Source organism: Megascapheus bottae, chromosome 15 (assembly GCF_031878675.1).
Source record: "Megascapheus bottae isolate mThoBot1 chromosome 15, mThoBot2.hap1, whole genome shotgun sequence".
Taxonomy (NCBI): Eukaryota; Metazoa; Chordata; class Mammalia; order Rodentia; family Geomyidae; genus Megascapheus; species Megascapheus bottae.
In genome coordinates, this window is record NC_143523.1 from 35,740,370 (window position 1) to 35,767,975 (window position 27,606).

Below are 27,606 nucleotides of genomic sequence, written 5' to 3' on the forward strand. Positions count from 1 at the left end.
CTCCCCTCTCCTCCCGCAGGCGGAGGGCCAGGCTGGAACTACACTTCCCAGTGTGCCAGGCGGGGCGGGGCGCGGCGGGGAGGGCGCAAGCTCCTTCCCAGAAGCAAAAGCGGAAACAAAAGAGTCTCGCCGGCGTCCCCGCCCGCACACACAGACTCGCGCACACTCGCGCTCGGGCGCACACGGAGCAGGCACCGGCGCCCGGAGCGAACCAGCGAGCGGACGAGCCGGGGGATCCACCCGGCAGATCCAGCCGAGCAGCCGGAGGACCCAGCGCGCGACGATCCACGCCCCCCCCAACCCCGGCCCGTGTCCCCACCGCCCTCCCTGACCGATGGCGCTGAAGCGGATTCAGAAAGTGAGTGCCCGAGAGGAAGGACGGTGGGGGGGGGGGCGGTCTGGGGCATCCGGCCAGGGGGCATCGGTTCCCCCCAGGTCCGTGGCTGACTTGGACGCTGATCCTCTTGGATGTGCGGGGAGGGCAGGGAATGGGAGGATGGGCCGGGGCGGAGGCCAGTGGGACGAAGCGGGAGGACGGTCCGCACCGTGGACGCGGGACAGGTGAGGTGGGGTGTGGAGGTCAGCACCCCGATGGCCTGAGGTGCTTGGGGATTGGGGGGAAACTAGGGTATTCCCCCGCGCGATCGCGAAACGGGCTGCGCCCTGAGTCCCCGGGTGGAGCTCCTCCTCCGTGTGTGCCAGCGCCTTCCCGAAATCTGTGCTTCGTGCTCACAGCTGGGGTGGGCTCCACGGCGGGTTTAGTTTGGTCCCCTGTCATCTGCTGTGATTCCTCCACGCCCTTTCTCAAACCTGGGTTCTTCTTTTTATTAGTTATGACTGTTAATTTGAATATATTCCCGTCTCCCCGGGCTTTTCTGGGAGGGCACGGGAAGGTGTGGTGGGCCTGGCAGTCTTTCTCCTCCGGAGCTGTTGGGTTTGTTCTTTCTGCGCTCTGCTCTGCGGTTGGCTCCTGCTCAGGAGCCCATTTGGGGCTGAGAGGGCTGCTGCTCCTTCTATTTTGGTGCCTCTGCGCTGCCACTTCAGGTCACACAGCTGTAGTGAAAATCTAGTTGCTGATACACAACAAGATGACCTCTTGGCTGTGATTTCGCGGTGAGTCCAAGCCAAGCAGGTTTATTTTCCTCATGATAAACTTGGATGTAAAGTTCCAACCACCAACAGAAACGGGCCACAAATTAAGTTGTTTTGGATGCTTTGACACACGGGTAGAGAATGAGGAAAAAGAACTGTGCATCTCTTCGTCGTACACCTAGTATTCATCCCAACACGGTGTCAAGAAGGTCTCTTCGTCACATTTCCCGTGGGAATTTTGGCATTTCTATTTATTTCTTCGCTTTTTCTGTCCTTTTGGGTGCTTGACCCAAGTTTTAGGCTTTTACAGTTCTAGTCCAGGCTGTTAACGTTGAAAGTCTGGGAAGCTCTCAGCAAGTCAGGCCAACTATGATCAGTGGGTTTTGAGGTTGGTTTCCGAACAAATCAATGCTTACCAAAACGTTTTTTTATTCAACTTATTCGTCTTCGCGTTAATACAATATTGGTTGAAGTTGGAGGTGTAGTCAGCATATATACATTGCATTTAGCCTTGCCACTGGTAGCATCTTTTGGTACAGAGGACAGCAACTTTCTACCCTCAGCCACATTTTTGTTTCCTTTTGATGCAAATACTAAAACTGCATCATTATTTCTCTTCCTACCCTTTCAGGGTCATCTTACTATAAAATGTACCACAACCAATCGGCATTAACTTAGTAATAATAATTTTCTTTTGAAGATAAAATAATTACGCATTTCTCATATAATTTACGTCCTCATTTAGAAGTCCTTTACCATACCTTACCAGCACATTACCATACCTTGCATAGTTATTAACAATGATGTAATGTTGGTTCACCTTTGAATCAGACAACACACATTTTCCAAGGAAGTTTTTAAAATGCTGTTTCCTTCTTTCCTGGTTGTGAGAAGTTTTCACATGACTTTGCAATACATAGCTTTTAGATACTGTGGAGTTCATCCATAGTAAATGCGCATGTCAAGAAGTATGAACATCATTTGAAAATACTGTGCTTAGAAATTCTTGTCAATCACCATGTTAAGTCTATATTTAGCATATATCCAAACCTTTTTTTTTTTAGATCTTTTTTTCCATAGTTGTTGGTTATTATAACAGAGTTACCCTGGACAAAAGTATCGCCTATATAGAATGGATGTCAAACCTGTGAGAACTTCGTATTTGAAAGAAATTAGGGATCATATAAGACCCCTGTATGTCAACCTGGTTTCTTTTCTGTGTTATTAGGCAAGTTAACTTACAAAAGTTATATTAATCATAGATTCCATTCCTTCTAACCATAGAGACAGATTCTCTGCCTTCTCAGTCTTTTTTTTTTTTTTTTTTTACTTCTTGATTAGAAGCCAATTTAGTTCAGATGTGCCATTGTTCATATAAACAGTCTCAACCTTTACCTTGGTATCTTCAGTATTCAGATTCGTATTTGAACCTTGCCTTTTATGTCAGATAAAGTTACATGCTCACTTTTGGCCTTCCCTTTTAAGCATATTAAAGTGATTTTATCAGGTAAGTTTAGGTCATTGGGTTGCAATTTTCCCTGCCTAATGTGGCAGACTTTAAAGTTTGTGAATCCTGAAAGAAGTCTGCAGTTGGTGTACCATAGAATACGAGCAGGACAGTTTCTGGATATACAGAATCATTTTCAAACCATATACACTATGTGAATGGAGGGATTTTGAATCCCTTGAATGGGCTGGAGTGGAAAGAAGGTTGAAAACCACTGACAGTATTTCACCATGTTCTCTTTATTTAAAAAAGATATTTGAGGCCTGAAAGGGAGAAATGCTTTGCTCATGGTTATTCTCTGAAGAAGTGATTTGGCATGTTTGAGAATGAAGTTCACAATTTCCCATTTCTGTATGATGAAAAAAAAGAGCATTGAATTACACACACACACACACACACACACACACACACATCACACACACACCACACACACATAGCATGTGGATATCAATGCTTAAAATACATTCTCATACTAGAACGCACCAAATGATTTAGCACTCTGATTTTGCATTTCAGCTCATAAATTTACACACCCATGCCCTATTTTTAGACACAGTGAAAGATGTTATTGCAGTCACCTAAATCACTAAGAGAAAAAAGTTTGAACTACATCCAAGAAAAGAAACCTATGACATCTGGAAAAGGAGCACAGTTTCTAAGGGCATCTATAATTTTCCTAGAATTGATTTCTAGGTGCTCTTCTACCTTGATACACCATTTTCAGTCCTTGATACACTTTATTACACACTTTGTTTTTAAATTAGAAATACTGTATCACAATATTGAATGCTTTGAAAATTGGAAAAACACAAATCATAATATAGTCATTGTTATCACTATTGAACTATTTTTTGCATTTCTATTTTTCCATTTAATAAGGCCTTTTAGGCAATATCATCACACTAGCATGTTATGTGATAGATTTATGCCTTTTTTTGTTGTTGTTTCTGTGCCAGTCCTGGGCTTGAACTTAGGGCCTAGGCTCTGTCCCTGAACTTTTCTGCTGAAGGTTAGCACTCCATCACTTGAGCCACAGCTTTACCTCTAGCTTTTTGGGCACTTAATTGGAAATAAGAGTTTCACAGACTTTTCTACTTGAGCTGGCTATGAACCATGATCCTCAGATTTCAGCTTCCTGAGAAGCAAGGATTATAGGTGTGAACCAGTGGTACCCATCTTATGCCTTAAAAAAGTCTGTCTTTTGAAAACTGAAATACAACATTTTTTCCCATAAATATAGCAACACGGATAGCTATTCTTTAGTTTTTACTACTATCCCTCAAATGAACCTTTAGAGATAGGAGGTTAGCTCAATAGTAGAACACTTGTGTAGCTAGGCCCTAGATTTGATCCCCAGCGCCACAAACAAAAAAAAAATATATAAGTTAGCTACAATTTGGAAAGTGAAACATTGGGATTTTCCCCTAAATCTGTTTAATTTAAAGTGTGTTTATGATCATAGATTAAGATACAACTTTATAAATGTTTTGAGCAACTTTGTAAATGTTTTGAGCAGTGGAACTTTCACTTCGAATTCTACAATGAACTGCTTATATCACCTGAATAAACAGGATCCTTAATCTAGCCTCTGTAGATGGATCAACTCTGGGAAGAAGATCCTGTTCTTATTCTTGGCTCTGTGGACTTTAAAAAAAAAAAATCCATACAATGTTGCTGCTGGTAACAGCAAACAGTATGTATCTCATCACTACTCTATCCTTTGTAAGGCCCAAGAGAAACAGTATTCGTACTACCATTTAGAGATGATGAAACAGCGGCAAAGAGATATTAAATAGCTAACTGAGGATCACCAGCTTAGTATGTGGGGATACTAAGACTCTAGATAGTTGGCTTCAAGGCCATTTCACCCTTTCTTATCCACATGGGCACATGTCTGTGTTTACTGTATTTGACCTGAAGGACACCTATAGTCCAGTGAGTTTATGGATGGAAGGATTTTGCAAACCAGAGCATTCAGTATACATGTAAACGTGTTTTTATAATTGGGCATCTTTGATCGTTGTCTCAGATGCATTGCTCAATGTGCTGATTATGCATTGTCATCTCCACAGCAAGATAATGATACTGGATTGTTTAAAATTGTAAATGAGTAATAGGACTTGGCTCATTTTGTGTACCATTATAAATTTTTCTCATCTAAAAGGAGGAACATTGGTTGTAATTTATAAATTTTCTGTCAAAAGCATTTTAGGCTGGAGATGGCTCAGAGGGAGAACATGTGGCTTAGCAAGCAAGCATGTGGTATTGAGTTCAAACACCAGAACCTTAAAGGAAAAAAAAAAGTATTGTTTCCTTTGAGGTTACTGTCTTCACATTGATCTGGTGGGGTCCTATAGTGATTTTGAATGGTAAACCATTCAGATTATAGGATTAAATCCAATGGTTCTAGTTATTCCAAGAAAGAAACTTAGATTTGAAAAAAAAAATTTTAAAGGCGGAACAGAGTATTTATGTTGTTGTTGTTGTTGTTGTTGTTTTTTGTCAGATTTGTGGCTTGCTGTGAATCAGTGGAAAAAGTGTTCTATCTCTAATAAGCCCCTGTGTGCATTTTCTGTTTTTAAACCTCAGTGATTAAGCTGTCTCTCTTTTGCCTCCATAAATGCTTTTTCCCCTTTTAACACAATAAAAGTGTAAAAAGATGGTGAGATCACCTACTGTAGTTTAAAAATTCTGAGGTTCCTTTTTCTGTGGAAATAAATAGGATAGAACTAAATAAGACTGTTTATGCCTATTTTAGGAAACCAGACAAATATGAAAGCCATAATAATATGGGATTGTTGAGGCTGGGAGTATAGCCTAGTGGTAGAGTGCTTGCCTAGCATGCACAAAGACCTGGATTCAGTTTCTTGTTACAACATACATAGAAAATAACCAGAAGTGGTGCTGTGGCTCAAGTGATAGAGCTCTGGCCTGGAGAAAGCCCAAGGTCAGTGCTCAGGCCCTAAGTTAAAGCCCCGGTCCTGGCCATACACACACACAAACACACACACACACACACACACACACACACACACACACACACACACACGTAATACTATGGGATTGCTCCCATGAAGCTGAGCAGCATCCTCTTCTTTTGTTTTCTGAAATACACGTAGAAAACATATGAACCTTCATTCCTAATTTGTGCTGTTCACCAAAATGATAAGCTTAGTATTTATTTGACAAATGACTGTGTAGTATGTATAAGCCCCCCACTCCTTTACATAGAGAATGACTGATACTTGATTTAAAATAGGTACTGAGTAACTTGTCTCTTTCCTCTCACTCATGTGAAGGAATAAAATGGTGATAACCCAGATTTGCAATTTGAGGACCAGGGAGATCCTCCTGTTACCTTAGAACCTGTGTCTTCAAGAAGACAAGACAGATCCTATTCTGGACTGTTTGGATCTACATTATCTTTGAGAAGCTGAGGTTTTTCTGCACTTACTTTGGTTCTGGAAATGGATCTGTGGAGGTTTAGTTTCACACATTAGACATCAAGAAGAGGCTACCATACAATGAAACCCACCATTGTACAACTAATATGCACTGATAAAAATATGGGGGGGAGAGGTTACTATATTCTGGGGTTGTCCTTAGGAAACCACCTGCCTTCCAGAAACAGAAGGTCTGCTGTGGCCCTCCTGCAGCCATGTTCTTCTGCCTCCTGTCTTGCCTCTTCCTGGATGTTTCGCCCACTTCTTTCTATTCATATGGTCCTGTTTGAATGGCTCATCTCCTTCTGTTTAGATTCCTGGGCTCCTTTCAGACTTAAAGAAAGGCTCTCCAAAGGAGGTGGGCTGGGAGGTGCTTCCTTTACCTTAAGATCCCTCAACTAGTAATCTGTTTCTTCTCACTCCAAGAAGCTCCTCCTCCATCTGGAAGCTGTAGAGGTTGAAAGTTTGAAAAATACTGTCCCATCACACAAGATCTTTAGGGAAAATTAATATTACCAAAAACTACATGCCAGTCTTACATACATATACATGCATATATGTTATAGAGAGAATAAATTCCAGTCATACATATACATGCATGCATATGGAATATAGAAAGAATGGGAAATATACACATATTGATACAGATATAGTATAAACCTTGGAAAATTTTCCATTTGATATTGTTAATACTTCATTTTTGTTTGTTTGTTTTGTTTTACTATCAGTAGAATGAATGGCCAGCCACACAGTATTCAAGAATAATACTAGATAAGGAGGTGCTGGTGGCACATGTCTGTCATTCTAGGTACTCTGGAGACTGGGATCTGCAGATCCCAATTTGAAGCCAGGCTTAGCAGGAAAGTTTTTTTGTTTTTGTTTTAATAATTTTATTGTATTGTTGGGGTCATATACAGAGGAGTTGCGGTTACATTCATCAGGTGGTGGGTACATTACTCCTTGAACATTGTTACCCCTTCCCATGTTTTTCTCCCACTTTCCCTCCCCCCACCCTGAGCAGGAAAGTTTGTGAGATTTTTATCTCCAACCAACCAGCAAAAAGCTGGAAGGAGAACTTTAGCTCAAGTAGTAGAGGGCTAGCTTTGAAGCAAGAAAGCTCAAGGATAAAGCACTTGGACTACTGCAAAAATAAAGGATGAAAAAGGAAAAAAGGAATGGTAGTGGGTTATACTAATATGATCGTTAAAATTATTTTGAGTTTTTGAGATAGTTTTAGCTTAGGTTAGCCTCAAATTCGTCTTCCTCCTCCCTTAGCCTTCAAAATATACCACTTACCCTAGTTTAAGATTAATTTTTATGTAAACACTTATTAAGAATTTACTGAATATCTGGGCCGGGAGCTTGGCCTAGTGGTTAAAGTGCTTGCCTAGCATGCATGAAGACCCGGGTTCGATTCCTCGGTACCACATACATAGAAAGAAGCTGGAAGTGGTGCTGAGGCTCAAGTGGTAGAGCTCTAGCCTTGAGAAAGTCCAAGGACAGTGCTCAGGCCCCGAGCTCAAGCCCAGGACTGGCATAAAAATAAGAATATTAAAAATTAATAAAGCATTTAAAAAAAAGAATTTACTGAATATCATTTATTAGGGATAGAGTTACAAGCTAGATGATACATTAACAAATATTTGGAAGCTATTAGATGTATTTATGTTTTTGTGTACTTTTTAAGTAATAGGCAGTGAGATGAGGTTTTTTCATTACTATTGTTTTTCTTTTTCTTTCTGAAATACCACTTTTCTTAGCTATGAGGAAGTACATAGTAAGTTTTGATAATATAGCATTCAAAAGGTTATATAGCATATATATAACATATTTCATTGTGTCGAAATTCTATCATGTATTTTTTTGAAGTTGTGTGTAATTTCCTGTCATGTTTTTCTTGCCTCTCAGAGTGCAAACATTCTCCTCAAAGCTTAAGTGGGAGTGTTCATTTCTAACCTTTCATGAGATATATAGCTCTTGGGGAAGATAAAAAGCATATTCCTTTTCCTTCTTTTAGTCTTCAGTCTTTCGTTTATCCTGGGCATGCTTGGAAATATGCAAATGACTTTAATTCATTGCCGCAGGATTATTGAGAATAAGGTGCTCTGGTGAACATGATTTTGAGTAAGTATTAAACTGATATGGGGAGAAAGCTTGACCAGAAAGCAAATGGTTTGAACCTTTGTCCTAACCTTAGATTTGTGACCTTAACACCCAGTCTTTACTGTCCTTATCAGGAAATTTGATGAGTTGAACATAGTTTCCATGGGTCCCTCTGTGGATGTATATGTGATGCTTATCAATATGTATGTATCTTTGTATGTCTGTGTATATGTATATATTGCTCCTCTTTCTCTTTCTTTTTGTTTTGAAAGGGATTGATCCCAGGGTCTTACGCATTGTAGGCAAAGTGCTCTGCTGCTAGGCTATATCTGCTCACACCCCTTTTTAATTTAAAGTAAACAAATAATTTACTACCTGTTTGTTTTGTAAAGCACACATCAAAATGGGACAAAAGGAAATACTGTGCATTGGTATTGCTCTGCAACTTTATAAGACTTGAGACAAATTCTATTTACTTGGAGATGTCAGAATTGAAAGAAACGTTGACATCTTAATTTATTATACAATGATAATCTTACTGATTAAAAAGCAATTATTTGTGATTTAACAAAGATGCATTTCTATTATATACTGGTAACATAAAAGGCTTTTCTATTTCAATTAGCCTCCATCTGTTTCACAGGTGTCATTGTCCTTTAAAGGCTTTTTGATCTGCATACTTAGCTGCCTTACAGAGCTGTCTTAGACATAATAGAATTTTAGAGATTCAAGTAAATGCATTTATAGAATACCTTCTGTCCTAAGAAGTATATTAAATGCAATAAGAAAATTATGCCCAATAAGGGCAAGAAAAAATATAACTGTAAATATGCCCAATAATACCCAATAATAAGGGTAGGAAAAAATTGTAACTATAGATAGATGGACTTTGGAAAATACCAGAAGGAGAGTACAATATATTTTCACAGGAAGTAAATCGAAGGTGGGAACCAGGAAATCTGTGGAGAAGATGGAAATGGATACAGGTATAGGCAGAGAAACTTCTTTTTTTTTTTTAAGAATTTATTAACATTGATTTTTACATCATATTTCAAATGACATGTTTAACAAACGAGTATTCAAGAAGGGAATCTATATACAATCACTGGCACTTAGTTTTTAGAACATAATCAAAATTAGGCTAAGGGTTTGTATATCATAGATGCATATTAATTTATGAAATAAAACATTATGTCTATAGAGTCATAGGTTTTTATGTCTATGTAGTTATGTTTATATTTCCAATACCATGTCCATAGTATTGGGTATGCAAATATTGAGTCCTCTCTCTTATAGGCAGAGAAGCTTTTTAAAGTCTAGGGGAAACCAGAAAGGTACAGAAATAAAGACCAAAAGTTATTTGGCATATTTGGGAAGGACATATAATAAAGGCCATCACGTTTCATACTATTGAGGGACTTAATAGTCTATGCTAAGAAACTGAAAGTTGGAGCTTGATAAGCACTGAAGGTTATTGTTTTGTTTTTTGTTTTTTTGTTTGTTTTTTTTTTAATTTTTTTATTGTAATTAGTAAAAGGGTTACATGATATTTGCCAGATAGAAGGTGCATTAATTCACATACATTGATACCCTTTCACATGTCTTGGTACCCATTCCCCCCCCCCTTGTTTTTTGTTTTTATGCTAATCCTGGTACTTGAATTCAAGGCCTATGTGCTGTGCCACTTCAGGTTTTTTTTTTTTTTTTTTGCTGTTTAAATCGAGATAAGAGGGGAGGGAGAGATCTAAGTGAAAATTGTCCTATAGGTAGTGACTACAGTTTGTGTGATTTATTCCAATTCTCATGTAGTATAAAGTCTTCATGCCACTCAGTTTGTATTGCTATCAACTATTCACTTTCATTGTGTGCCTGGAAAATGTTATTTATTAAATAGAAGTTGTTATTTGAAAAAAAATGGAAATTAGAGTCTCATGGACTTTTCCTTCCCCATCTGGTTTCAGATTCTCTAATCTCAGCTTCCTGAATAGCTAGAAATACAGGTTTGAGCCTCTAGTGACTGGCTTAATTAGGGTCTTGAGTTTTTACCTAGGCCTATCTCAGACCATGGTAGGATAGCTTGAAGTATAAGTATACACCTCTACTCCTGAACTAGGAAATTCTCAGTGTTAGGTGTGCATCCTTGCTCTTGTAAAATTCAGCACTGTTCAATAATGTTTATAATTTTGATAAACGTTTTGAAAAGTCTTCTATTGAGAAGGAAGCTGTGCTTGAAACTAGAGGTAAATGGAAAATGGAACCACTGTGACTGCTACAGAGATCATGGGAAAGTGGTTGCTGACTTGATACATGAGCTAGATATATTTCTCATTCCGATCTCAAGGTTCTTTTGGGGCAGCAAGGGGAGGACTCGAGAGCTGAGGACTGAACTCAGAGCCTTCTTGTCAGGCAAGTGCTCTTCCCTTGTGTTAAATCCCAACCTCCTCAAATTTTATTCTATTCTTTATAGTCTTTATTGTTCAGATGCAATAAATGTTGCTCAGATACAACAGTGTCAGCAGAGTCATTTCTTTCTTTATTGTCTTCCTTACCCATAGAATTTAGCCACATAATTATTTCTTAAGTAAGTAGCCTTGGCAGAAATGCCTAATCCAAAGAGACATTGGTAGCCAGCCTGGGCAGAAAAGTCCTCGTGAGACTCTTACCTCCAATAAACCACTCAAAAACCACAAATGGAACTGTGGCTCAAAGTGGTAGAGTGTTAGCCTTAAGCAAAAGAGCTTAGGAACAATGCCCAAGTCCTGAGTTCAAGCCCTACAACCAACAAAAATAACCCAAACAGGGACATTGATGCAGCCAAGACCACTTCGTTGAAGTGAATTTGGTTTTTACAACCTAATTACATTTCAGCCTTTATTTTATTATTATGTATGGATAATATATACTACATATAATATGTGTATATATATGAATGTAAAAATGGCATAATAAAACCCATTATTCTACACAATAAAAACATCAATATGTACTTTAATCCATGGGCTTGAAGAGATTTTGTTTGGAGACATTTCTAACTATTTGACATCTTTCTATTGAAGTAGCTCTAGTCAACTGGATCAGAGTCTCAGCTGTTAGCCAATGAAATGTTTATTTACAGTCAAGCCAAATTTAGCTCATTATCCTTAAAAATAACACCAAAAATGCAGTCCAGTAGAGATCACTGGTTTTTTTCTTTTGGCTTAAGAGTTTTTGAGGCAAACATGTACATGTCACATGAATGAACAGCTGATTGAGTATAATTTTCTTTTGAAATAATGCTTTCATATGCTTTGGGTTAAGTAATATAAATTTCAGGCCATAAATCAATCAGCCTCAAAGCTTGGGTTGTATGATGTCTTTTACACACACCCAGTTGGGTATATACTACATGTATTAAAGAGATTTAGATTTTCTGCCTTTTGTAGCTAGAAAATAACAAGGCTTTTTCAGTCTGGTCAGCATAATTTGTAAGGAAATATTTACTGCATAGTGTCATGTTAAATCTTTTAGTAAATAAGGCAGCTCTCACGTGTCAGCTTTTATTCTTCACTGTTCAGATTGAACTATTACCCTTCTGGGAACCGAGACATTAACATAGGCCTCTTCTCTTGCATTCCAGTTTTTATTTGTTTATTTGTTTATTTTACTTTACTTTGAATTAGACTGCCTCATCCACTTTGAGATTTTATGTCCCCTAGAGGCAGGGACTGTGTCTAGATCATTTTAATCGAGAACACTCAGCATATTGTGGGGGTGTTATAAACATGCCATCTGTGCCCATTTAAATTCAATTTTGGGCCTTTCAGTACTTTTCTTTGTGTCTACTTGGTTATAGAAATCTGAACTAGAATAGCAGCCCACAGACATGGAAGGCTACATAAATCCATTAAGTACACTTGTTGTGTCCTTATGTTTTTATAAGTCTAGTCATGATATTAATATATAGTGTCATTCACCACTTACATTTTTTATTTTGAAATTTAGCTACTTTACTAGATTTTTTAAAAAATTTAAGTGTTAATCACAGTGGGTTGGAAAATTGCTTCATTGGCATGAACAACTTTTCTTTGAAGGAATTTTTTTAACCAATTTGATGTTATTTATTGTTCAGTCTGTATTGCATTGTTTTGTTTTATAGTTGGGCTCAAAGGTAAAGAAAGAAATTGACAATCCATTTCAATTTTAGATGGAAAACAATTAGAAACGGCATTATGAAAACATATACAGGGCCAGGAGTTTGGCCTAGTGGTAGAGTGCTTGCCTAACATGCGTGAAGACCCGGGTTTCAATTCCTTGGTATCACATACATAGAAAAAGCCAGAAGTGGCGCTGTGGCTCAAGTGGTAGGGTTCTAGCCTTGAGAAAGCCTAAGGACAGTGCTTAGGCCCTGCGTTCAAGCCCCAGGACTGGCATATATACATATATATGTATATATATGTATATATGCACACAAAATGTAAGTATCATATTCACAATCTGCTCCTGGAATGAGTTCCTATGTGTGGACTTGTAACTACTCTCATTATTTGAGAGCCATATTGTTGTATTACATGCTCTTTTGCTATTATGTTATTATAGAAAAATGCATTACATTACAATATAGACTTTTGTTCTGATATTTAATACCTGCATAAAGCAGGCATCATGATGAATTTTCAAAAAGTAAAGACAACTATGAATTTAACACTTGACCAAGAAATAGCATCATTAGGGTCCAAGATGCCTTTTTCCCTTCCCAGTGTTACCTCTTCTTCTTAAAGGTAAATGAGCTTAATTTAGACTGCTTCTGAATTCTCTCTAAAAGGAATCAAGTGATAAGTACTTTTCTTATCTCTGGCTTCTTTTGCTCAGTATCTTAGTGAGAGCCATCTCTTTTGTTTCCTGAAGGTGTCATTTATTTATATTGTTGCACAAACAGACTGCAAGTTAGTCTAGAGATAGTGAACATTTGGGGTTGTTTTTGTGCCTATTACAAATAATACCTCTAGAGTGAGCTTACATATTCACATTTCTATTAAATGTATATTTTTCAGTAGACCTGTTCTGTCATATAGCAGTAGTCCTGTGTCTAGTTATTGTATATTGTCTGTTTTCTACAAGCAGGTAGATGAGATTTCAATTGCTTCACATTTGCTAACATTTGTACTTTTCTTCTTTTTTTATTTTAACCATTTTGTTGAGTGTGTTATAGCATAAGATTTGGTTTTAATTTGCATATCCTTGATGACTAATGGTATATATGTAGATGACATTTGGATAACATCTTTTGTAAGATACATGTTTAAGCTGCCTTTTAAAATTGCTTTTTACATATTCTAAATGAATATTTTGTCAGATAACTGTATTGCAAATATTATCTCCCATTTGTCTTGGCTTTTCACAATTTTAATGTGTCTTTTCATGAACAGATGTTCATAATTTTAATCAAATCCAAATTTCCCATAAAATTTTCCCCTCTTGCTTAGTACTCTTTGTATACGATTTTAAAATCTTTGCCTCTGCCAAGGTCATGAAGAGATTTTGTGTCTTCTTTTTAAAGTTTCATTATTTGAGCTTCATATTTAAATCTGTAACCTAATTGAATTGATTTTTATATATGTTTAGAGATAGTGGATCAAATTAACTTTTTTCCATGTACATACCTAATTGATCCAGTATCACTTGTGGAAACACATTTCTTTTCTTTTCCTTCTAGTAAATATTGTGGTTTTCATTTTGGAAAATTTGAATTCTAGGGTTGCCATTATTTCCTTTCCAATATCAGCACATTGTTGGCTAACTCAAAATCAGTACTTCTGGCCTCACTTGAATGTCAAACTGTCACTCTCTCCTCCACATCACATGTGTTCTTTATGTGCCCCAAACAGTACTGACATGTAAGCTGGCTTTGAAAGGTGTGCTATTCATTTCCTGTGTGTTCCACTTCCTATTATGGGCATTGCAGCGCCAGGGAGTTGTGCTCATTGTACTCTATTGGAATGGTGTCCCTTGGCGTTCATCATACACAGCCTGCTTGACACAATGCAACCCTGAATACCACCTTGTAACAACTGGAAAATAATTTCTTTTAAAAAATGCTCACCTTTTCTACGCCTCTGCCAATCTGTCTTTTCATAAATAAGGCCCTTTATGCGACTGCCCCATTTATGCAGCTATCCATGGAAGGCTGGTCCTTTTACCTTTTACCCCTTGAGAATTTCCAAATCAGCCCCCAAACCCCGTTTGTATTTGTGTGATGTGGCTTTCATACATCCTCCTTAAGATTACTTATATTATTGGATGTAATGCAAATAGTGTATTAATATGTTATTTAGGGAGTAATTATTGGGGGGACTCTGCGTTTATTCAGTACAGATGTTTGTTTTTTCTCTCTGCATATTTTCTGCAGCAGTTGATTGAACCTGCAAATACAGGTGGCTCACTGTATTTGATGAATAACATTACTGAAAGACTGAGGTGTGGCCCAAGTGGTAGAATGATTGCCTAGCAAATGCAAGGCTTTGAATTCAGTCCCAAGTCCTCCCTCCCCATCCTCCAAAGAAGGAAGAAAAGAACAGCAAAAATGCTACAAGTTTAAAGGGGGGGGGCATAGATATTATGTAAACTCTGAAGCAGTCCTTTGGACTTTTTAGAGTTTACCAGATCTTTTATATCCTGGCTTTTTACATGTTTTGTATACCAGTGTTTATTTGGAAAGCAGTTTTTGGTTCCTTTAGTAGATAATGCTTCCTCATAGAACAAACTTCCTACTTTCTGGAGGGCAATGACGTTAGAGTCTCAGTCTTCCTAGACAAGTCCTCTGATCTCCGAGCTGCATCCAGCCTTGTTTCCTGCTTGTTATTTTTGAGATAGACTCTTGCTTCCGGTCCATGCATATGCAGCAGTTGATTGAGAAGCGATGTCTCCAGGGCTTTCCTTTTGAGCTGGCCTCAGATTGCTGTGCTCCCAGCCTTAGCCTCCTATGTCACTAGGGTTCTGGGATTGCATGGGTAGGCCATCAGCACCTGGCTTCACAGGGGACACTTTTTTTTTTTTTTTGCAGTACTCCTTAGCATATTCTACATTTTCATCATTACATTCAGAAGGTGACCCTTTAGGCTTAGCACTACTTGTATCTGTGTTTCCTTGTAGGTATGACTACTATGACTACTTGAAGCTTTTAGGAATCCAGGGGCTCTCTTTCTTATAAATCCAAGACTACATCTCATTTCTACAAATGAACAGGTTCTCACGGAATTACATGTCCTGGTTTAATCATCAACCAGTGTTCCTGAGTAGTGACTTGGGATTTTTCTTAGTGTCATAATTAATACAATTACATTAAATCTTTAAAATATTAGAAGGGGTAAAATTGGGATGAAATTGTAAGATCAAAATGATGACTTTTAGAAGGGATGTAGAAAGTACACAAATATAAATGTCTATAATTAGTCCAGCTGGTGAAGTTGAACGTGGGATACATTTTCAAAAAATCTCCCTCCAGACCACAGCCCTGTGTGGTAGCTCTGTCACTAATGACTTAGTGTGGTGAGGGCAGGATTTTGAGACTGTGTTAGCTCAGCACAAACCCCACACTTCTGGAAGAACAACCCAAAGTTGTGTCCTGAAAGTAGGTCAGCAGCATCTTAAATAAACAGTAAAGTGGAATATTTAGAGTTATGAGGTTTTCTAGAGACACCAAAACAAAACAAAAGTTTAGGAGAATTTTATGTGGTTTTGGAGACTTGACTACATCACACATTCTGTAGATCAGAAATCTGTGACTTATGGCATCACACACCTTAATTATTAATATTCTTTTGGTAATCATATCTATTTGTCATTATGTTATGTTTTTATGTAGCCTCCACTATTCTCTTTCAATACCCATAAAATATTTTAGTATATGCAATGTGCAGATCTGTGAAAGGGAAAACTTTTTTCTCCCATTGCTAGATTCATTTGCATTTCTCAAAGATCAGAATTTGGAATGTCTATGTTCTACCCATGACATTTCTTTAAACCTTCTCATATGATGCAAGACCGAAAAGCACTGTACAAAACACTGCAGAGGCATCAATAGGGAAAAATGCCCCAAACTTTTGGCTTAAGAAATATTCTAGTGAAAGAGGCAAGAGAGGGAAGGATGATGATTTGTTAAATATGTCTTTCATATGCCAGGTATTAAGCTAGGTGCTTTACTTGTATTCTTCTCCATACAGTCTTCAAGGCATCTAGCAATGTATTGTGTGACCAGATGGCCCATTTGAGACTAATAGGTTCAGCAAATTTCCCAGGGTTCCGTAGGTAGAATGCGTAGCCTATACAATGTGACTATTCTGTGCTAATAATTTTGTGCATTAACATGAAAAACATAGCACCAACTACTAAGAGCAACAAAATGACAAATACTGAAATAGGTCAAGAAAGAGCTTGCACTTGGATAACTACTTAGCTCGTGACCCCATTGGAAAGCCTTTCCTACCTCGTCCTCTTCCTTGACTATCCTATTTGAGGAGTGAACTTAGGGCAAAGTCAGGACACATAATTAGTAGTGTCTTAACATTAACTGGCAGCATTTTTCTTTAATTGCTGGTACATAAAGTCAGGGTGTGGTTTATACCTGATGACATCTTTGATTTGGTGAAATGCAGTCTTTATTTGTGTCTTCCCATGAAAATGTTTACACCTTTCCCATGGTTTTAAATAGCAGGTTATATATAATAATTTTCTGATTTGGGGCCTTGCCCTCATAGCTCCTGCGGCCTTACATGTTAAAGTTCTTTCTTGCCATTACAGGAATCATCGAATGAGCATATTGCTTTGACAAGTCTCCATCTCAGTCTGTGACTCTTCATGTGAGAAGTTGGGCTGCCTGAGTTGAATTCCATTTCTGTCTGATTGTACAATGTCTCAGATGCTGGCAATGGAGGGTGTCTCCTTTATGCTTCTCCTATAAAATGGGAGTGTAATAACACCCTTCTCTGAGGACTGTTGGGATGATTAAGAAATTGAGAAACAGTAGTTGTCACCAATCTTCATTATACTTCCTGGTGGCCCTTCCTTACTGTGTACATGTAATTCATCACCAGATTCCACAATAGGTATGCCCTTCAAAATGTCCTGAGCCCACCACCTTTCTTCCCCTTGCTACCTCTCCAGACTAAGCCCTCATTTGTCATACTTACAGTAACTAATCTGTACCTTGTCATTTTTTTCCCCATCCTTTAAGGTCAGAACCATCCTTTAAATCAGGGCATGTCACTTCTTAAAACCTGTATAGCATCCCAAATTCTTAATAGGCTGTGTATTGTTCTGTTTTCTGCCTGGCCTCCAATCTGTCTTTCCAAGTTCATCTTCTGTCACTCCATCTTCCAGTATCACTCATGTCCTCCAAACTTACTTCCATTCTTCCTTTGGAGTTTACCTTCAATGTCACTTCCTCAGAGACCTTTCTTTATCTTCCAAACTGAATTTTCTCCACTTATAGTCTTTTGTTTTCCCTTTCTTTTTTTCTTCTTTGTAGTGCTGGTGATCAAACACATGTTAGGCAAGTATTATATCACTAAGCTAAATTCCCCAGTCCAGTTATAGTCCTTTCTGTTGCATTTATACTTTTCTTATCTGGGGATATTTAGTTCACTTCCATCTAAGATTGAGGGAAATGAAAATGACTTCTACAAAAATGTGGGTAGAGCTAGGTTTAGTCAACCTGAATGATCTTTCCTCTGTTGCCCTGAGAACAGGAAAAATCTGAGTTGATGATCTGTGCTTCACAGTGTGGATTGTCTACTTTTTTCTACTTTCATGTGGTGACTTAAATCTTGATCTTTCTGAGTCTTCATGCCCCTTCATTAGATTGTGACCTATTGGAAGTAGGACCTAGGGTTTTGGTATTACGGATTAAACCTAAGTCCTCACTCGAACTGCTCCTCCAAGTAAGAACCTATTTTTAATGGGTGTTATCTTTCTGATTGTTGGCCTCAATGTACTATGTGAAGCTATTTCTTTGTTTCTTCTTTTCCCCTTAAGGTTTATATCTCATGTTGTTATTGTATCTGGATTTGGTACTTGGTATATTGTATATACGTTTATTTGTGTATTTGAAAAGGGGAAGGTAAAGGAAAAACAAGATGAGTGGGAGGGGGTAGGAAGAAAGAAAGCAGGAGAAAAACAAGGGAGGGGGTAACAATGTTCAAGAAATAATGTACCCACTGCCTGATAAATGTAACACCATCCTGCTGTATATCACCCTGACAATAAAATAAAACTAAAAAAAAGATTACTATTATTAAATACATTGCCTACCTAGCGTAGATGTAAATGAACTTATATGTAGTGGATACTAATTTAAACATGTTTGTCTTAGGGATATTAAAGAAAAACTGTTTTAATCTGCTTAATCCTTTGCAAGGGTTTGAGCCATCTCATAAGGGAATTTAATATCAACTTCCATACTCGTCTGCCAATCATTGGCAAAGTACATTTTGTTTTCCTATTTGGAAAACAAAACAGCACAAAATAATGTTAAAGTGGAAAGAATGCTAAAGTGGCTAGTTTATATTTTACTAGAGTCTTATACCTGTTTTGCTGGAGGGGAAAGCAGGAATTAACCTTAAGCATTTTTACTTTCTTTCAGGAATTAAGTGATCTACAACGCGATCCACCTGCTCACTGTTCAGCTGGACCCGTGGGAGATGACTGTAAGCTTTGCTTTGTTGTGAGGAAAATGCTACCATTAAAAATATAGGTTATGCAATGGAATTCTACATAGCCAACAGACAAGATAAAATAAATGGCATTTGCGGGGAGGTAGAGGAATCTAGAGCAAATCATGTTGAGTGAGATAAGTCAAGACCAAAGGAACAAAAGGCACATAGTATCCTTAATATGTGGATATTAGATCCAAACAATACAAGAACAATGACTCAGTATTTGCGTACCCAGTGCTATGGACATGGTATTGGAAATATAAACACAACTACATAGATATAAAAATTTATGACTCTATAAACATAATGATTTATTACATAGATTAGTATGTATCTATGACATATAAACCCTCAGCCTAATTTACTTACGTTCTAAAATCTAAGTGCCTGTGATTGTATATAGATTCCCTTCTTGAATACTTGTTCATTAAACATGTCATTTGAAATATGATGTAAAAAATCAATGTTAATAAATTCTTTTTTTTTTTCTTCCAGTCCTGGGCCTTGAGCTCAGTGCCTGAGCACTGTCCTTGGGCTTTCTCAAGGCTAGAACTCTACCACCTGAGCCACAGCACAACTTCTGGCTTGTTTTCTATCTATGTGGTACCGAGGAATCAAACCTGGGTCTTCATGCATGCTAGGCAAGCACTCTACCACTAGGCCAAACTCCTGGCCTCAATAAATTCTTTAATAAAAAAAATATGTAGGTTATGTTTGGTCGTAGTGGCTCACACCTGTAATCCTAGCTGTTTAGGAGGCTGAGATCTGAGGATCTTGGATCAATGCCAGCCCGGGCACTCAAGACTATGAAACTCCTATCTCCAATTAAGCACTAGAAAAGCGGAAGTGGGACTTTGGCTTTAGGTGTAGGGCAGTCGCCTTGAGTTGAAGAGCTCAGGGATAGCACCCAGGCCCAGAGTTCAAGCCTCATGACTGACCAAAAAAAAAAAAAAAAAAAAAATATATATATATATATATATATATATGTTATATTATTTGTAAATGACTCCAAAACTCCTTTGTTTGTTACAGTGTTCCACTGGCAAGCAACAATTATGGGGCCTGTAAGTATGATTCGTATATATGAAATTAACCCCTGTAACCATTCTTCTTTTTTATCTTTCCTTTTCCCCTTTGATCCGATGTTTGTGACTAGGGTTGAATATGCTTACATCCTGAATCACCCAGGACGCAAAATATGATTAGGGGTTTATGATGATTTTTCGAAGCATTATCATTAGTGTCAAGTATTTATAGGAGTCACTCAGATGTTTTCCTTTTCCACATTACACACAATCTGTAACCAGACTAGATCTGTCTTATTTGTTTTCTTCAGACAGAGTCAGTTGTTCATAACTAAACATAGTCATTTTCATATCCATAGGATTTTTTTTTTTTTTTGCCTGTCCTGGTGCTTGAACTCAGGGCCTGAGCACTGTCCTTGGGCTTTTTCAAGGCCTAGTGCTCTACTGCTTGAGCCACAGCGCCACTTCTGTCTTTTTCTATATGTGTGGTACCAAGGAATCAAATCCGGTCTTCTTGCTTGCCAGGCAAACACTCTTACCACTAGGCCAAACTCCTAGCCCCACATCCATAGTTTTTGTAAGTTAGAAATAAGTAGCGCAAAGCTTCTAATTGTACTTTTCTACAAAAGAGGACTGATAAATAGTGCAATAGGTCTATTTTTGCTACCTTTTGAATTTTCTCTTTTTAATTTTGTTGTATTGCTTTAGACTGCAAAGTACCTATTGTTTTTAAACTAACCCTTTGTGATACTGTCACCCCCATTAACACTATTTCTTTCTTTCTTTCTTTCTTTCTTTCTTTCTTTCTTTTTTCTTTTCTTTTCTTTTTTTATTGTAATTAATAAAAGGGTTACATGATATTTGCCATATAGAAGGTGCATTAATTCACATACATTGATACCCTTTCACATGTCTTAGTACCCTTTACCCTCCCCCCTACCACCCCCGCCCCGTCTTGGTTTTCCCCCCTTCCCTATCAAATTTCAAATAATCAAATACAAATAAATTCAATATATCAGATAACAAAGTGAGGTACTGTAACAATATGAGATACCCAAGAGACAGCAAAGGAGATGAGAGATAACATAGTACATTAAGGACAAGAATCATTCGTTATATGGTTTTTGAAACATTAACACTATTTCTATCTCCAAGAGGCAGTTATGACTTGAAATTGGCTATTTTTTTCATATGAGCTCTAGTCCATTTGTATTAGAATGGGCACAGATCAGGACAGATGTGCTCATATCAGATTTCTACGTGGGGGATCATTAAGCATATATTAGTTACATGTTTTCATGTAATCTCCCTCTTTTCTGTCCCATGAAGGAGTTTTATGTAATCAGTGATCGAGTTTTAATTATGTAACTTTGTATTAACTTAAAGAAAATAAAAAGAAACCTGGGGAAACTTTATTGGATTTGTGTATATGGTACCAAGGAATTGAACCCTGGTTATTTGCATGCCAGGCATACCACCAGACCAAACTCCCACCCTCTAGTGGTCATGTTCAAATGCAACAAAATTTAAATTTCTCTTGTAGATTCCCAATCTAGTAAACTATGACCATTGCAGTACATTTAGTTTTGTTAGACAGCTTTGCATTTTCTGCATGATTTTGTAAATGGTTAGTTACTAAATGAAGGTAATGAAGATTTGAGAGTAACAATGTTAGCCATTCCATTTCTTTTTTTTTTTGTTTGTTTTGTTGTTGTTGTTGTGGGTTATGGGGCTTGAACTTAACCAGGGTGCTGTCCCTGAACTCTTCAGCTCAAGGCTGTAGCCCTACTCTTGAGCCAAGCCCCACTTCCCGTTTTCTAGTGATTAATTGGAGATAAGAATCTCACAGTCTTTAGTGCCTGGGCTGGCTTTGAACCACAGTCCTCAGATCTCAGCCTCCTGAGTAGCTAGGATTACAGGTGTGAGCCACCTCGCCCAGCTAGAACTTAAGTTTTCTAGGTTAAAAAAAAAATACTACCTCCAACCCTTTTGTTTTTGATAAATGATTATATTACAGAAAGCTAACTTTTTTCCCAGTAGCTTTCATGTGTAGACTGCTCTTTCATATTCAGTACTCATGAAAAGTTTTGTTAGGGTAAGTCACACTAATGTATGTGTCTGATGTTGTGTGGTTTAAAATGTGCTGTGTGGATGTGATTGCTGGACGTGCAAACGGAAGCTAAACTCAAGGTAATACATGATTTCAACTTGTGATGTGGTGACAGCACTTTTTGCACACAGGTAATTGTTGTAGGCATTTAACGTATTGGTGACTGTTGTTCACACTGATAACATTGCGGGAATTCATTTTATGTACTACCGAAAATACACATATAATGAAACATACTCTTTTGTAATTTCAGCCTGATAGCGCATATCAAGGTGGAGTCTTCTTTCTCACTGTACATTTTCCGACAGACTATCCTTTTAAACCACCAAAGGTATTGTCATCCCTGTGATTGATGTGACTCATGTCAGAGATGGTTACTCTTTTTCCAGAGATGGTTTCATGATTTTGCAGACTAAGGGTAGGTTAGCATGCTCAAACTCTGTAAAAATAAAGGTAGTAGCTGTTAGTCTACCAGTTAGTTTCTTTTCCTCTTATCAGCTGTGTATTTGTGGGAAACTTTTTATGGCAATGAACTATTTATGACATCATCTTTCCCAAATTGACCTTTTCTCTCTCTCTCTCTCTCTCTTTAAAATATTCATTGAATATTTTATGAGTAGCGCTATATACTACTCAATGGGGAAACAAAAGTAAATGGCAAGGGGGAGATAAATGTTTTTGTTAGATGTAATTTAGATGAGGTTGGGGGGGAACAAATGATGTGAATTGATCTGTCATTGAGGAAATAGTTATTTCAGATTAAAAAAAAAACATCTGCCTGAAGTCAAATGCATGATATGCATACAGCAACTTTTGTGAGGAAGATTTGAAACCTCTCAGCTTTGTCCTGGAACAGAGTTAGAAATCTTGTTGAGAGAACCAAGTGGCACTTCTGACACTATTGATAGTCCCTGTAGGAAAAGAATTAGTTTGAGGAAGATGAAATCCAGTTTAATTACCATAGCTACTACCTAACCAACCAGTCATGCTAGCTACTATAGACTTAACTACATTCTCCAAAATGCTTCTCTAATCCTTGAGGAGAAATAATAAGGAAACTGAGGGTTGTTTTGGGGTTTTTTTTTTTTTTGTTTTTTTTTTTGCTTCTAAATAGCTAGTACTACATGAAGCCTAAAGTAGATGCACATCCAATTGAGATGGAATGCATTTCTCCGGTGTCACATTGCAGGTGTTTGGGGACCCAGAACAGGTTGATTGTATTTGTTCATGCTGGTCATTGTGGTTGTGTGTTTGTTTTGTGTTTAGATTGCTTTCACAACAAAAATTTACCACCCGAATATAAACAGTAATGGAAGCATATGCCTTGACATCCTGAGGTCTCAGTGGTCACCAGCCTTGACGGTATCCAAAGGTAATTTCATTCTATCAGGTTTAAGACAAATGGTAATAGTGAAACAGAGAAACCATAAGACAAGGGCCTAGGCACTAGAGGTAAGATAACATTGATTGTGCTTTTTCCTGTTGTGTTTTGTCCTTGCTGTGACCATCTCCGTGACTGGTTTATGGCAGCTGAGAATTGAGGGGTGTGGAGTTTGATGGGCAGATCAAAATAGTGAAACAAGAAGAGATTTTAAATATTAGCATAAGAAAAGTGAGGTTACATCTGTGGACCATTTATCCTGTTAGCTTGAATTTTGTCTTTGTTTTCTTTAGCAGGGACTACGAGTTAGTAATAAAAAAATTGGGGGGCCCTTTGTCCTGTTCATGAAACTGAACAGTGAATCGTCAAAGCAGTGTAGCTTCATCAGGAAAATATAGGTTTAATAGAACAAATAGTAACCAAATAAATAGATTAAAAGTTCAGAATTATTTTACACATTAGAGTAATGTAGTACTTTGAATGATCGTCAACATGATTAAGATGATACGTGATCCTTGCCAATTCTCCACTTTTACAGGTATATGGTATCATTCTTTGCTTAACTGTCAGCTGTGTGAATGGGTCATCTAAAACCAATTTTGTTCTCTTAGTCAATTGACTGTACAAGCACGCTTGTGTTTTGTTCCTCTCCACAATATTTTCCTCTTTTTGAAGCGGGGATGAGGGCAAAAGTACTGGGATTTGAACTTGGCTTCATATTTGCCAGGCTGGGAGATCTGACACTGGAGCCTCACCTCTAGCTCACACATTTATTTACAGCATTCCTGGGTTTTAAACTCAGGGCCTTGCACTTGCTAGGTAGGTGCTCTATAATTTGAGCCAGGCTAGTCCTGACATTGTTTTTATTGAAGGTATTTATAAGTACGTCTCTGATCATTTCTGAATTTTTTTCCATATAATATTTATTGTAATTAATAGAAGGGGTACATTATATTCACCAGATAGAAGTCATTTCTGAATTTTTAAAATAGGTGCTACCCTGAATCTACAGCTTGTTTTTAAAAGGGATAAGATTTGTAGGGTGCAAGATTCAACAGCCATAACTGTTTCAAATATTAGGTAAACAAAAGGCCTTCACATCCATTATTCATGACTGGTAGTTTTCCTCAAGTGTAGTACTTATCTAAAAATGTTCATATGGGTTCTGGTGTCCTTTTATTTAAAAAAAAGATGAACCTCCCATGCATGGAATCAAGAAAAGCAGTCCTTGTATGTCAAATGTCATTCAACTTACTGTGCTCTTTCCTGGAATGGTGTTACAAAATGAGTGTCATTTGGCATAAGTAGCCAGCCAAGTCCCTATCTTTTAAAAGCGATGGCAGATGGCCAGATGCTAAGAACTTCTGATATTCGTAATTTTTTATAAAATATAGTTCGTATTGTTGGCTTCTAAAAGCTGTCTTTTGAGAAGTTGGATAGCCTATTTCTTACAGTTAAAATAGAGTTGTGATGCCTGGTGTATACTAACAGTATAGGATTACTGTTACATTTTTTTCTTATCCGAAACTATTTTATTTGCAGCCATGATAATGATAACCAGAGAAAGTCACTTCTGGAAACAGGAGTAGTAAGAGGGAGAACTTTACTAATGAATTTTGTGAGGTCATTCCATACCTCACTTACATAGCTGTGTACTTTTCACTTTCCTATATTTTACATATAGTTAAACAAGACCTTTAAATAAAAGCAAAACAGCTTTCTATCGTGAATGTAGTCTGGAAGTATTCTGAAGATATAAGTGAGCCCAGAGAATCTATGCTTTTGACTTAAAATATACAAGGCTTGAAATTTTATTGGACAGGTAGATGATGAAGAAGATGAATGTTATTTAACATCCTCTTTTTTTCTGTCATCTTGCAAGTCCACCGTGCTCCCATCTTTAGACTGGGGTGTGTAGCAACAGATAAAGGAATATAGTAACAGAGGGGAGGAGAAAAATGGGAGGTTGCTCTGTAGCTTCCATTTAGATTCTTACATATATGTAAGGTGGATGAGATTCTTGATTTCCTTCTATTTCAGATACTTAGTTGTGTGTGTTGTGTTTTTGAATCTCGGTCTTACATAGCACACATGTATATACATACACACATAAAAATGAATACAAGGTCCTAAGTTCAAACCCTATTATTGAAAAAATAAACACGTGGCCTCAAAAATAAAGTCAAGTTAGCAGTTCACATTGTTCATAAGTGCATTTTATACAAATAAGACGTATCGACTACAAATCTGTCTTCACTGGACAGATGCGTGAGCAGAGTGTCCACTGCATGAAGCCATTGGTGATTGTTTTGTAGAGTGTGTGATTTGAGTGGCTGTTCATAACCATGTGGAGTATCCTATTTTTAAGCAATAGAATTTAAAATTACAAAAAGAACAATACTTTCATAGTATCCATTTGTATTGTTATTTTGTGATTTTAGTAATTAGTATACAATGTAATTTGATGCATGATTTGTTTTTTCTTTGAAGGGCTGAGGATTAAACGGAGGGCCTTGTTTGTGCACGATAAGCACTCTACCACTGAGCCTCATCTCCAATCCTCATGTGTTCATTTCATTTTATGAGTTCAAACACTACACTAAGTAAAATTATTTTTATATCTGCAACTCTTATAAAGCAGGATGCCATTCGCTAATAAAATGTTTTCTTTTAAATCTAGTTTTATTATCCATATGTTCTCTACTTTGTGATCCTAATCCAGATGACCCCTTAGTACCAGATATTGCACAAATCTATAAATCAGACAAAGAAAAGTAAGTGTCTACTTATATTTGTTCCTCATTGAATGCATGTCTATATAGTAAAAACGTAAGAATTAGCAATATATTTGAAATATACTATCAGTATATTATCAGTACATTTAATTGCATTGTATTCCAATGAAGTAACCTCTTACTATTTTTTTATACAAATAAAGAAAACATTCCCTCCTATTTACTGTTTAATAATGCATGTTCTCTGTTTGCACAATAACTATATAATCTCAGGCGGCAAATTAGAAGTGAAAAAAATGTAATTACTGTAAGATACTGAATATTGTCTTCCCTCTCTTCTCCCAGGAAGAGAAGTTAGCTCTTTTCCACCCAAACTGACTTTGTTTTCCAGCTGCTTCATCTTGCTAGCACTGTAGGCTCATTTGCATTTTGCAGATACTACTCATTTCAGGGTTTTCTTTGTAGCTTTTTAAGTTTTAAGAATATACACATACATACACATATACACATATGTATATACATTTTTATAAAGGTTGTAGGGAAAGCTATGAGTTACTATGTATGATAAGTATAGTTAATCATAAGATGATAAAATAGACAATTTCTTTGCTGATGCTTCTAAAGATTAAACATGTAAGTTTTTATTATGTCCTTTTTGTATGCCTACAGATACAACAGACATGCGAGAGAATGGACTCAGAAATATGCAATGTAAAATTTAAAAAAAAACGTTTCACTTATACCAGAGTACTGTAAAATCTAGGTGTTTTTTTTCAACATTAGCAGTAAATTGAGCACTGTTTACTGTTTCATTGTACCATGAAACCCTTTGATTTTTACCCATTTTAAATGTGTTTCTGAAGCAAGACAAAACAAACTTCCAAAAATACCCTTAAGACTGTGATGAGAGCATTTATCATTTTGTATGCATTGAGAAAGACATTTATTATGGTTTTTAAGATACTCGGACATCTGCATCTTCAGCTTTCAAGATCTACAATGCAGCTGAAAAGCAACCAAATTATTTTTTGCTGAAACTAGATGTTTTTACATGAGAAATACTGTATGTGTTGTCACTTTTATAAATCTGTATTCAGATTTCATTATTTGTTAGCTCACTTTATAATTTGTATTTTTTTACTGTATAGACTAAATGTATTCTATTTACCTGTATGTCAACTCATTACTTTTTTCCTGTGAACAGTATTGAAAACATGACAGCTCATAATGAAAAGAATTAACTGTGTTCCCTTCTTAGGATATTCCGTAGATTGAAGATTTCTTAAACTCAAAATGATCTTTACACTGTAATTCTCAGTATTCTGATGATGGAAAAACACTTGGTTTTGATTTTTTTTGTTGTTGTTGCTGTTATACTTGACTTAACATTATTGCAATGTGAATTAATTGCACTGCTAAGTAGGAAGATGTGTAACTTTTATTTGTTGCTATTCACATTTGAATTTGTTTCTGTATAGGCAATATTATATTGACACCTTTTACAGATCTTACTGTAGCTTTT

The 27,606-nt window shown here is 37.2% G+C and overlaps 1 protein-coding gene across 1 annotated transcript; it reads left to right on the forward strand.

Moving 5' to 3' along the window:
* Positions 1-16: 16 nt before the first annotated feature.
* On the forward strand, positions 17-27,606 carry Ube2d1 (ubiquitin conjugating enzyme E2 D1). Its single transcript, XM_090346363.1, has 7 exons — positions 17-358; positions 18,761-18,824; positions 19,866-19,897; positions 22,222-22,299; positions 23,235-23,340; positions 26,030-26,123; positions 26,754-27,606. Exons 1-7 carry the CDS (start codon positions 335-337, stop codon positions 26,797-26,799), a joined length of 444 nt encoding a protein of 147 aa, XP_090202489.1. The 5' UTR covers positions 17-334; the 3' UTR covers positions 26,800-27,606.